This window comes from Drosophila mojavensis, unplaced genomic scaffold (assembly GCF_018153725.1).
Source record: "Drosophila mojavensis isolate 15081-1352.22 unplaced genomic scaffold, ASM1815372v1 contig_36, whole genome shotgun sequence".
NCBI classification, from domain to species: Eukaryota; Metazoa; Arthropoda; class Insecta; order Diptera; family Drosophilidae; genus Drosophila; species Drosophila mojavensis.
Window position 1 is genome coordinate 5837572 of NW_025318858.1, and position 13478 is coordinate 5851049.

General features: G+C 34.9%; 2 protein-coding genes across 4 annotated transcripts in view; one reads left to right on the forward strand and one right to left on the reverse strand.

Moving 5' to 3' along the window:
• Window positions 1–13478, reverse strand: part of LOC6576082 (protein eyes shut) — a 70386-nt gene that overhangs the window by 35803 nt on the left and 21105 nt on the right. For both annotated transcript variants that reach the window (XM_032728412.2, XM_002002049.4), the window contains exon 3: window positions 9864–10012. In XM_032728412.2, the coding sequence (XP_032584303.1) occupies window positions 9864–10012 (149 nt within the window). The remainder of the gene's footprint in view (window positions 1–9863; window positions 10013–13478) is intronic.
• LOC6576083 (MKRN2 opposite strand protein) overlaps window positions 1–13478 on the forward strand; it is a 73463-nt gene that overhangs the window by 34883 nt on the left and 25102 nt on the right. For both annotated transcript variants that reach the window (XM_015164964.3, XM_002002050.4), the window contains one exon: window positions 5150–5376. The gene's annotated coding sequence lies outside the window, so the exon portion shown is untranslated. The remainder of the gene's footprint in view (window positions 1–5149; window positions 5377–13478) is intronic.

Genomic DNA, 13478 nt, shown 5'->3' on the forward strand with positions numbered 1-13478 from the left:
ATAAATAATTGAATGAGTGCACTGCTCTGCATAATTTGAATGCGAATGCTGCAAAACACTCACAGTCCCATTCACATTTCGCTATAATTAAGAAATTCCATTTTAATGCCGAGCAACAAATTGTGATAGAAACACGAGTTCTGAGAAATGAACGATAAACTATATATACGCTATATATAGTGTTTGTACATTTACGTATGTATATAAAGGTTATTGCCAACGTCCTTGCTCAAAGTGAATGTATTAATTAAAAGTGAAATCAAATACATACTTAACAATAATGCAATTACAAAACGGTTTTTATTGAATATATATATATATATATATATATATATATATATATATATATATATATATATATATATATATATATATATATATATATATTTACTGTTGATTTAAGTAAAAGTGAAATGTAAATGAGAACCCAATGAAATGCACTTTAATTCAATTTCCTTATAGGCGAGAGAGCTGTTAATATGACTTACGTATGTGTATCGAATACGACATGGAGCAGTGAAAAAAAAAAAAAAAAAAAAAAAAAAAGGGAAAGCATTGGCTCAATGAAAAAAGCTTTAACAACCGTTACATCATAAAAATTGCCAAATCAGCTCAACACGATTTAATAAATAATTAAACAGTTCTTAAAGAGTCCTCTGAACTAAGTTTATATACCTAATATTAAAGCTGAAAAACACCTGCAATAACAGTTAATTGCATGGAAATGAGCGCACACCCGCAGGCTTTAGCTATCATATATTAGACTTAAATGTGGCATGCCCCCTGGTAATAAAATATATATATAATTGCAGTATATATGTGTATACCACCTATATTTATTTATATATTTATATATATGCAATTGTTATTTGGAGTATTTCCATGCGATTTGTATGCGCGCTTGATCCAAGCGAAGGGCAATCTATTTTGGTGGCTTTTGGATTTTCGACCCGAAACTACTCGACGTGACAGTGAGCAATGAAATGCACTTGAGCTCATCTGTGAATGCTGCGGGGAAACTAATCACAGAAGCCAACCTTAAATCCGAGCGCTGAATGCTGCTAAAGCAATTCGAGTACGTCATTCAGTCAACAAAATGAATGGGGGCGGGGGAGGGGGTTTTGGCCCTGGCGCCCAAGCGATTCGAATTCGCATATCCCTTGGCTTCTGGTGTGGGTGGCTTCGGTGGTTCGGTGGGTGGGTCATATGGCTGCTTGAATGTCTTGTGGTGCGCATTGTTGCGCTTTCAATTGCACTTTTTCGCTGTGCCAACGGAAGGCATCAGCTGGAATTCCCCAAGCGGCGCCAGGACAATTGCAAGCCCCAGCCACATTGAATCCTGGCAAGCTCATTTTCACGGCAATTGCAGCTGCCTCTTCTGTTGTAAAGAATATATGTATTGGGCTGTGTTTGTGTGTGTGCTGTACAGCTTTTAATTAATTGAATTTTGTACTATATTTCTAGCTTGAATTTCATTTTCCTTTTACTTTTTAGTTCTTGGTATTTTATACAATTACTGATATTTTTTTTCGTTTTTTTTTTTTTTTTTGTCTGCCAATCTCTATTGAATCGGCACATCTAGGCTGGCTGGCTGTCGCAGCTTTCCTGCTTTTCCATTGAAATGCATGTGGAAAATTTTCTACCGACTGGCAGCAACGTTGCGTAAAATTAGAAAGTATTGTGTTGAACTTCAATGGCTAAATTTATAAGTGAGAAAATTGCATTGCAGCTGGCACAGCAGCAGCATAACATGTTTACGACTCTCTCTCTCTCTTTCTCATCCTATTCTCTATCTCTGTCTCTCTGTAGGGGCCTTTCTAGAGTGAATAGTATGGCTAGAGACATGCAATATGTGCTAATTAATTAAATGTTTTTAACTAAGGCTCTGAGTAGCTCTCGGCATTCTGTTGATGCTGACGTATTTATTTTTCATTTACTGGAATAAGTCTTTGTTATATTTGTTTAGTTAGTTAGCGTTAGCTAATATTTAGCATATGATAAGCGGCATTACTGAATATTAAATTTTTGTTAAATTTTGTTTACCTAATAGGTCACATTTATAGCTATATATTACAGATAAAATCCTCTTAAGCTTAACACATATTCAAGCCCTATTAAATATATTTCTAATGCTTTCTATTATATTCAAATTATAGCAAATTATGGCTAGCAATTAGCATATTTTGTTTTTGTTTTTTATTTATATTTCACAATGAACCTAATTTTGTGCACAAAGAGCGTGTGCGTTGCTTTTATTGCTATCAAACACAATAAATTGTTATGTTTATATAGCTAATGCTAATCCCAAATCCAATATGAAGCGTGTCAAAAGCTGCATAAAAGTTCAATAAACTCTAAAGATTCCATTATAAAATCAATATGCAATATTATGAATATTTTATTTCACGTCACACACAGCACCACACACCCATACATACACACACGCACAGCAAAATCGGAAAAACTAAAATCCCCAAAAGGCAATTGATTAGCTACAAAATGAGGACAATTGGATAGCCGCAAATGTATTTTAATATTGGGTACCATATTACTGAAATGTTTGCGCTCTCTCTCGCTCTATTTATCCCTTCTATCTCTCTTTCGTTCCATCTAACGCCCATTGAGCAAATGAAATAAAAAATTTATGTAAATCGTTGAGCCACGTGAAATTCAATGAATTTCGATTTGTTTCCTTTTTTCAGTCCTCTTTTTTTGGTCCCTCGATAAATCACCCACTGCCAACATTTTAAAGTTGCATTGGAAACGATGCGACTTAAATGTCCCAAATAGTATTTGCCCCACAGTTATGAATAAGCGGGAGCTGGTGGGGCCAGCTGGCACCACCAAAGCGAAAATGGAGCAATCGCTTGAAGCTGTCGCCTGTAAGGCAAAAATTGCACAAAGGCAATGCCGATTGGCAAAAAAGAAAAAGAAAAAGAAGAGAAAATAGTAATGGAAGGGTTTTCAGGGGCATGTGGAAGTTTAAATGCGCTTACTGAGAGATAAAGGGATAAGGGATCAATGTGAATTTTATTTCTTTAACAGGTATCTGTATCTGTATCTGTATCTGTATCTGTATCTGTATCTGTATCTGTATCTGTATCTGTATCTGTATCTGTATCTGTATCTGTATCTGTATCTGTATCTGTATCTGTATCTGTATCTGTATCTGTATCTGTATCTGTATCTGTATCTGTATCTGTATCTGTATCTGTATCTGTATCTGTATCTGTATCTGTATCTGTATCTGTATCTGTATCTGTATCCGAAAACCATTATGCTCCTTACGCAAGTGTATTAAAAAGGCAGCAGGAAGACAAAAAATCTGTCGGTACGCGAAATGAAGGTATGAATGAATGCGCAGCTGAGCCAAATGCATGTTTGATTGAATGAATGTGCATTGAATACGTGAAAACGCATAAGAGACAAAGAGGTGCAGCTGGCTCGAGAGCGAGAGAGCTCAAGAGAGAGAGAGAGAGATTCAGAAGTAGACAGAGAGAGGTGAACAAACACATTCCCCGTTTCCGTTGTGACTATGTACATATTCATATTCAACTGCTGATAAAGGTGGAAAACTTAAGAGGTGGCTGGCGAAAATTTGCAATATAAACATGCAAATAAAATAAAGTCGAGCTAAAGTTAAAGCACAATCAGCAAAATGAGGATATACATATATATGAGAATATATATGTACATAAATCTGCAATGCTGCAATTTGAATGCATTTTTATATAAAATAAAATACCTCAATGGTAATGCTTTGCAGGGGTATATAGAGTGTGAGATAAATCATATAGCAGAGAAAAAAGTTTAATAGTCTAACAGATAACAGCTCTTAGAAGCCTTATCAAGCTGATATATTATACTGATGGTTTCTTTATCACATCAAGCTAAGATTAAAGCTTTTTGTCAGCAAAATCTATTTCTGCTTATTCGCAGCTAAGTTATTCGCAGTTAAGTCAGTTTTTGCAAGTTTTGAAAATTTTTATAAATTGTTATAAATGTTATAAAATTTTCAATACAAAATGTTATTTTTTTTTTTTTTTCTTCATTCCTCTATATTATTAGAATCATCTTTCAAGCGAGTATCTCGCAACTGAGTTGGAGGTTCTTTCGTTTTTTTTTGTTTTTTTTTCTGAAACCTTTGCTTATTGTTGCCTTGCAACCGAAGATTCTGTTGTTTGCTTGAATATGAAATGCGAATTTCAATGTGAATAGGCCTGGCAATGGCTTCCAACTGCAATTTGCATTGTTTTCGCGATGAATGCCCCTAAGTTCCTTTGGTCTATGCGATGCTCTCAAATGTTGGCCCGACTGCAATGATTGCATAAAGGGAGCAAAGAAGATGCCTTTAGCTCGGCATAAAAACTATTGTGTATGCGAGTGTGTGTGTGTGTGTGTGTGTGTGTGTGAGTGTGTATGTATGGTGGGGTGTGCGTGTGTGCCAAAGAGAGCAAGGTTATCCTGCTGAGCATTGCAGTATTGTTAGTTGCCCTGCCATTAGAGTTGTGCAATGAGCAATAGATTCTGCTGCTGCTGTTGGCCATAACTTAACTGAGAGCTGATATGAAAAATATTATACCTTAAAGAAATTATAGTAATACTATAGTTTTTTTTAGGCAAATAATTTATTCAAAGATGGCTTATGGAATGACAATGATTCTCTGTGATATCAACCATACTCTATCCAGCTGCTTTTGCGAGTTTAGTTGGAGTTTGACTTATATCTGTAGTTCATGTATTGGAGTTAATGAAACGTATAGCTTGTTTTCATAAATGAAAATTCGAATGCTTTACCATGTATATAACTTGTTAAGGAAGTTCTTCTTCTAAGCATATCTTAAGCATCTCAACTCTCAGGAGAGAAAATCTAATGCAAGCTGCAAACTGCTTCTGACTAACTATATATTTGTACCCCTATTCTATATATACACAAATCTCCTCTACTGGCTTCGCTTTCATTTCAATTTATGTAACTTTGATATCACTTTCAGTTAGTTCTTTAAACCAAACCAAACCAAACCACAGCCTTGGCTTGGCTTGCCCTGCGTTGCCGTGGCTTTCAAGCTTTACTCTCATTACATTTGCGTACTTATTTTCTTTAACCTTGTCTACTACATTGATATTCTTTACATTCTTTACATTTCAGGTATACAACAGCGAAAAGCAGCAGAAATTACAGCATACAGATAATTAAGCAGAGTAACCCCAAAAAAAAGGAAGAAGAAAATAAGAGCTGCAAAGGAAACTATAACGAGCAGACGAGCCTGGAACCAAAACCATATCAAAGCAAAGCAAAGCAAAACTAACAATTAACTTGGCTAAGCCTGCTACCTACCTGCCAATTGTTCGTTGTGATAGTAACCAGAAAACTCGGTAAGTGGGACGCAAACAAAAAACCAACAAAAAAAATACAATAAACGAAAACATAGCCGACTTTTGGGCGTGCGAATGTTTGTTGAGTTTCCTATATCTGGCAAAGCAATGATCCACTCAAAGGGGCGCGATATGCTCAAAATGCAGCTGTAAAAGCAAATGCACATCAAAAGGTGAAAGGCAAACAAACGCGAAGCGCTCATAATATTAATTAGAGCGTTTGCTCAGCTCAGCATTGTAGAAGCCATTTTAATGTAAATATCCTGTAAATAATGAGGGCTGCCTGAGGGGTATATCCGAAATTTGTTTATAATATGGGCAATATATTATTGATGTATCTTATTAGTTTTCTAATTTTTCTCTAGAATCTATATTTTTTTTTTTATAATTAAAAATTTTTATGATATTCAAATAGAAATAAATAGAAATAGCACAAAACATTTAATATATATAAGAATTATTCTAATTAAATTTATTTTGTAGCATTTTTTATAAGTTTTGGTCGATTTTATTTATTACTATTTACATTTCAGAATTTAAAGAATGCTTCTTAATTGAAACTTGGGAATTTATAATGCAATGTGTTAAAGATTTTTTAATTGATTTTCTTTCATTCACGTTTAGCTTTTTAATAGGGTTTGATATTTAATTAAAAAATAAAGAATTTTTAATCCGTCAGTTCTTTTGTTTAAAATTTTTTAATTTTTTGTTATTTGCAAATATTGTATGGCTCTTTAAAATTCAAACAGTTTTAGTTTCAATAGTCGACGACAAGTTGTGTGTAGAGGGTGGTCTGAAATTTCTGAAATTTCCTATAAATTAATGCTACTATGTTACTGAAAATACAAAGTATTTTTAGTCGCTATAATTTGGCTTATCATTTTCAATTTTTTTAATTGCAGCACGAATTTTGTTTTTTTTTTGGGTAGACTTTTGCATTTTTTTCGGCGTTTCTGAATTCAACAAACGGTTAAACAGGCAACCATGGGAGTTGAGGTTACACGCCCTTACCGTCTCGCTCTCTCTCTTCAATGCGCTTTTCTTTTTGTTGACTATTTTCCCTTATATTCTGTTTAGTATTTCCTTTTTTTTTGCTCTTTTTCATTCAAACCATTTGATTTCATAGTACGTGTATATATAGAATTTATAAGTGTGTGTGTGTGTGTGTGTGTTTTTTAACGTTTTTTTTGCATAGTTTTCAGCTTCGTTTCCTGCTTTTTCACTTTTTTGAACCATCTGCTTATTATACAATATACATATGTGCAAATGCACATATGTATATTACAATATAATTATTACACATGTATTATTTTCTGCTTGATCCACTTTAAATCGTTAGCATAACCAGCGCAGTGCATAATTTCATATATATATATATATTTTTTTTTTTCTCCAAGTAGAAGAGCATTACGAATTTGTTATGGCATTTGCAACGAATGAAGAAATGTTTGCATGGAGTAAACTTTTAGCTGCAATTTTTTATGTATATAAATTTACAAAATGATTAGTATTAAAATACTGCTTTTACTCAATATTTTAGTCTACTTTTTAAAATTTTTAAACAGTTTTGATTAGTTCAAAGTTTTTATTCTCCAGAAAAAATCTGTAGTGTATTCAATTCTCTGCTAGTCGAGTGAATAACGTTCTTATTTATTTATTTTTTTCTATTTCTGTTATTTTGCGCTAATTTCATTTGCAGTGCTTAATGCCTTCGTGTTTTTGTCCGCGTGTTTTTCTACACTTTTATTTATGCTAATTTAATGCAATTGTTGTGTTGGGGGAATATGAAAGAGTGCAAACCGCAGACAAGTGGCGTCAAACGATTCGTATGAGTAATGCGAAGTAACAAATAGTTGAGTGTAGCTTACATAATATTAAAGATAATTACAGTATAATCAAGAGCAAACGAGTAAAATAGAACCGAATATGTATAATTATGAATTATTTGAGTCTTGAATATGTTTGGCATGAGATAAGAGAATTGAGGGTGCTCAAGTAGAGGCCCCATTAACACAGATTCATATATACATACAGAGAAATACTTTTAGATTGTCTCGTCAAGATTTTGTCTCGAAAAGTATAATCAACAGAATAAAAAAAAAGAAGATGCTTGAACACTTCATATTGACCTCAAGAGCACTTACAGGTGTTTGCCAGGTGCTTCATTTTCATAATTAAAACTGTCTGAGGTGCTGCCTTAATTAGTACTTAAGTAATCATCGTCTTTATCATCAGCTACTTTGTATTTGCGAATGCCTACAAATTGGCTCTAAGCTAATGTAGCCCCACTGATCCATGTCACAAAATCATGTTAAGTGCTTAGCTTAAGCGACATCTGCTACGCCTAACCATTCGCATTTGCTAAGCTCCGACATGTTTTCACAGTTTTGGGTTAAAACTGCTAATCCGAACTGTGTGTCAATTACCTAACACCTTGCCACCAACTCCTGGATCACATTCACCCCGTACGCCCCGCACACCACCCGAGCTATTGGCTTTGCCAAGTTTCATGGACCACAAATTTGTAGCAATTTGTATTTGGTATTAGTTGCTGTTGATGGGTAATGCATATAACATCTACACGATGGCTATAAATTTCACTAAATTTTATAAAGTCAACTCCTAGATACTTTTCAAACACACACATACACTCACACACTCATATATATATTAAGAGACCCAACTAAGTGCTTCTCACACGTAGCAAAAGTAAATGTGTTTATATATATATATATATACGTAACGGACGGAAAGTACACGAAGCCAAAAGGATGAACATTAGATACATTCATGCTGAGACTTCCGCACACACACAAACACACGCACGCGTGCACATATATAAATATACACACACAGACACACGCTTGGAGACCCACACAACAATTCACACGTAGCAAGTGGCAGGTTAAGAACCCAACATTGACTACCACAATAGACAACATTAAAGTTGGCTTCAGCAGGAGCAGGAGCTTTGCCACAGCTTCATAATATTGAAGTTTCGTCGTTTCTGTCAGATATTATAGAGCATTTTCTCAGAGCAAGATGTGAGCTGTAGAAAATTAATATTGGGGTTTTACTTTTTTTTTCTCAAAATTTTAAGTAAAACTTAAAGCTATTTAAGTTCGTGTTAAAACTTTTCTTGCTAGCTTAGCTTAGCTGCATAAATTTGTAGTTTTAATTTAGTAATCTAGTACGAAATTTGTAAGCGTAACTAACTTTCGGCTTAAGTGCTGCTGAAACTTCTCTGCTTTCTTTTAAAATTTGTCTGTGTTTTTTTGCTTGTGTTATTTCCCAGTTTTGCTTTCTTACTCAAGCGTTTAAAGAATAATAGACACATGTGAGTGAATGCAGTAAAAAAGTAAAGCCAGAAACAAGTAGAAATGGTCATTTTGGACAAGGCGCATAATTTAATACTCTTTTTGATATGGTTAGCAAAGTAATGTCCGAGTAGAATAGTATTTTTTTATTAATATAGAAATATAAAAATAAAAACATTTCTTTTACTATGATATCTATATAATAGTGCAAAGTACTGTCAGAGTGGAAAAGTATTTTTTTTTTTTTATTAATATAGAAATATAAAAATAAAAATATTTCTTTTACTATGATATCTATATAATAGTGCAAATAGAATAATTTTTCTATACAGCATATAGTGTATAGTATTTGAAGTGCTTCGTAGTACATTTTTAGTACACAGATAGAATTTACTATAAAATGCACTTCTAGTACTCTTTAGTACACTTTTAGTACACAACTAGAATGTACTATAAAATTTATTTCTAGTAATCCTTAGTACACTTTTAGTACACATATAGAATGTAATGTAAAGTGAATGTTTAGTACTCTTTAGTAAAATTTTAGTACGTACTCAAAAATCTATTTTATTACTATTTTCAACACTTCTAGAATGTACTATAAAATTAATTTTTACAATAATTTTATACAATAAATTTTATATTTTCAGACATAAGTTTTTACTCTTCTAGCTTAAGGACTTTCATTCATGGTAAAGCGTGTATTTTTTTTTTTTTTTTTTTTTTTTTTTTTTTTTTTTTTGGGTAAATTTTACAAATACGTTTGGCGTGCGTCGGTGCATTCAGAGTCTCGCCGAGAGTTCTACCCGTAGGTGGCCAGACGAGGCTTCGTTTTTGTGGTTGCATTTCGTGTTAGAGTGCCTGCTGTGGGCGTCTCGTATTTGTATTATTTCATTTCTTTATTTCTTTTTGCGTTGGCTTAATAAAAATACATTTTGCACGTGGTGTGCGATGCTGTAACAGAGCACACACACTCACACACATGGAGAGCGCAAGAGGCTGTTCAGTGGGCCGTGCAAGTTTTTAGTACTTACTCGTAGTATTTGTTGTACTATCTGTGGGATCTGTGTGTAGTCGTATGTCTGTCTGCCCGTATGTATGTATGTATGTGTGTGTGTGTGTACGTGTATTTGTGTTGGCGTAGCGCAAAAATAAACCGCACACACTTACCAGAAAATCCTTCCGGACACGTACAGTTGTAGTAGGCAACACCGTCCACACATGTGCCGCCGTTTTGACAGGGGCCCGACCAGCATTCGTCCCAATTCGTTTGGCACTGGATCCCTGTGTAGCCGTCAATGCAGTAACACGAATACGAGCTGTACTCATTGTTGCAGTTGTTGTAGTAGTAGCAGTCGTAGTGGTAGTAGTGGTTGTTGTTGTTATCATGGCACATGCGGGAGTCGGCATTCGGTAGGTGTGGGCGCAACGGTGTGTCAATGATGCATCAAACGTTCAGCAAAAAAAAGTTTTGTAGGCGAACCCATAAAATGAAAAAAAAAGAGAGAAGAGTAGAAAAGTGAAATAACAACAAGAAAACGTTTTAGATAAAAATAGTTTTACAAATAGCACAATATGGTGGAGCATGTAAAGACAGAGAGAAATGGAGATAGATTGAGAGTGAGAGCAACACCTGCACTGTGAGAAAATACAAATTGCAAACGGGAAACAGATTCAAGCTACTAGCTCCACAATAAAGTGTATTCAAAAGTTAAGTATATCAAAATTTACAAAAGTTCGGACAGAAAATAAAGTGAATTTAGCTTGATGTATTTTTGAGCGTTAAGTAGCATAAGCTGTATTTAATTAATTATATTTATATAATGCTATTTTTAGTTGTAATCTGGTGAATATATTTTTTTAGATTTAACTTAAAAATCGGTTGCCTATAATGTGTCTATATGAGTTTATTAAAGCTTTAAAGCTTTAAGGATAAACTTGTCAGAGTTCCACATTAAGAGTTTTTCTTCCTTTTAGAATACCCTTCAGGTCAAGTTGCTTGGAATTAAAATCTTGTATCTGTGAAAAGGAGTACAACTTTAAAAAAGCTTTCATCCAATTAATAATTATTAGTTGTACCTAGTTTAGCAGGCCACTTCGTTTCACTCAAAGCTTCCGTATGCTCTCTAAGCACATAAGCTTGAGCAACTTGAATTCAACTCTATTTGTCTCAGTGTAGTGTGAACTGGTGTTAACACCATTTGTTAGTAATTGGAGTGCGGTACATGGGTGTGGCTGTATGTGTGCGCATACAATTGTATATTTATCTAATAGGAGGGAATGTATCTGGATTTTGCTCAGTGCTCTGGCGAGTGCGATAAACATGGCCAACGTACTCGAAACATTACGCTTGAGTAGTGGAAATAAATATTTGGTAGCCAATTGGGATTAGTTTTTCCAGCTAAGAGTGAATTGAAATTGAAAAGGAAATGGCTACGACAGCAGCAACCGTAGTGGTAACTGTAACAGTAACGGTAACATATCGAAACTGTATCCGATGTCAGGGGAATGTCACCGACATGCCTCAACATGCCAGACACACAAACCCTCTCTGTATAGGGTTTTTTGGCCACACAGCTTAATTAAAGAACTTTTGTTGCAGGCATGTAGCAGGCACTCTTTTATTATGGATCACATTAGGATGCATTTGTATAGCACTGTTTGGAGAAGGCATTGAATTGGGTAAGCACCAGCAACAGCAAAAGCAAAAGCAGCATCAACATTTTTGCTATTGCCTTTGACATGGACTGGCTTGCCCCAGAGGCCTGTTGATTTGTTGGCAAGCCGAATAGAAAAACCAAAAAAACAATTGTACTGAGTAGATAAATGGCCTTGGGGCATCGCATTAGCTAGCAGCAGCAGCAGCAGAAGCAGCAGCAGGAGCGGCAGCATCGTGTATGTTACATGTGATGCCTTGGCTACATGGCAGCAAAAGACGAATGAAACAATGCATGCATTTTCGAGTGATAAATAGTTTAGAAAATTCGTATAGAATGAAATCCTTTTGAGTGCTAACCTGATATTAGTGCTTCCTAAAGGGAGAAGATGAGAATTGCAAAGAGAGGCGGTAGCTGTCTGACCGTTTTTATTGTGCTTGGCTATGTAATTGTTGTTGGTTTTTTAGTGTAAATAGAAATGAAGATCCAGTATAATATTAAATTTAATGTAAAAGCTTTTGCTTAACAGTCACTGAGCTATATATTTCAATTTACTATTTCATAACCTGAAAGTTCTCGTTATATTTATTTTAAGCATAAATATCTTTTATCATCCTTTGACTTCACATCACTCGACATGTATTATAAATGTATTCCAAGCTTATTTATCTTATAATCTAAAACTTTGGCAAACCCCGCAACCTCCATTAAAGCTCATCTTTGCCTTTGTCCATACTATCTATATAGCGGCAAATTTGTTAAAGTTTCATTGGCAAAACTGTTGGCAAACAAATTTGTTGAGCATTTCATTTGAGCAGTTTAACGACGGCCATAAAACTTATTCATCTCTGATACGAGTCATAAATACTGCTATTGCCGCAAACTAGTTGAACATAAATCACGATAAGCCAATAAAATATCAATGTACGCGGATAAGTCTAGTGCGCTGGCGGCCATAACCGAATTTGGCCAAAAAACTTTAAGATGGGCCAAAAACTATTCAGTTAATCCGTTTAAATCTCATGGAATCGTGTTAAATTTAATTGCAGCTATAAATTTTTCTTGGCAGCGCATAAACTTCTATCCGGCTAGTTGGCTGCCTCTCTCTCTCGCTCTCTCTCTCTCTCTCTCTCTCTCGCTCTCTATCTCTCTCTCTCTCTGTGTGTGTTTCTGGTGCTCTAACCCCGCCACCACCAAATGGCGGTTATGTCAAGAAAAGCGCGCTAGAAAACATTTCAACCGTCTGCTTCGACTCGCATTTGACTTGCAGCTCTCCGTGAAGCTATCGTAAAAAGTATCGTAAACGTTTTTTATGCTGCAAATTCACAGACTATGAGGCTGGGTGGCCCTAAGCTTCGCTTCGTTGAGGTTTAGAGTTAGCTCAGCTCCCATTTCTGGCCACATACCGCGGCAAGTTGAGAATAAAATGGCAGTTACTTAGTCGTATTGCTGCTGGCTGAGCAGCAAGCAGTCAGCAAGGAGGCGGCAAGGAGCATTGGCAGCTGTTTGCATCATCTTTGGCTTGTTTGTGCAATAATATTTATAGCTACGCATGGCCATATGCACTGGAGCTTAAGTTAAACAGAGTAACTAATGTAGAGCGCGTCAAAATTGGCAAAGTTATTGAACGTTAACTCTCAGTTGAAACTGAGAGGCCAAAGTTCGCTTGTGTTTCCATTGCTGAATATTGAGTAGCAGCTTCAAGTTTCAAATATTAACTTTAAGTTAAGCTCAAACAACTTGCTTGTATATATATGTATGTATATTGATAGCAGTATATATATTTACAATACCCAAATATGCTTTATATATTTTTGACTACATTCACTTTGTCTACGGACTGTAAGCTCATGTTAAAGTAAACGGATTTGCTTGTATATTATTTAGGCCATGGCTTTCAGTGGTTGCGGCTCGCATCATTGTTGTAGAAGTGGTTTAATTGCTGATTTAATATGTCTTATTAAATCGTCTACTATCTATTTGTTCGTTCTTTTTTAATTTATATGTGAAATCTACTAGGAATCTATTAAATATTGAATTAAATATATAATGAATGTCTTGATATATATTTCGTCCCACAAACTAATCTTATTTTTGAATACAGTTTATGTAAAATATATGTATTATT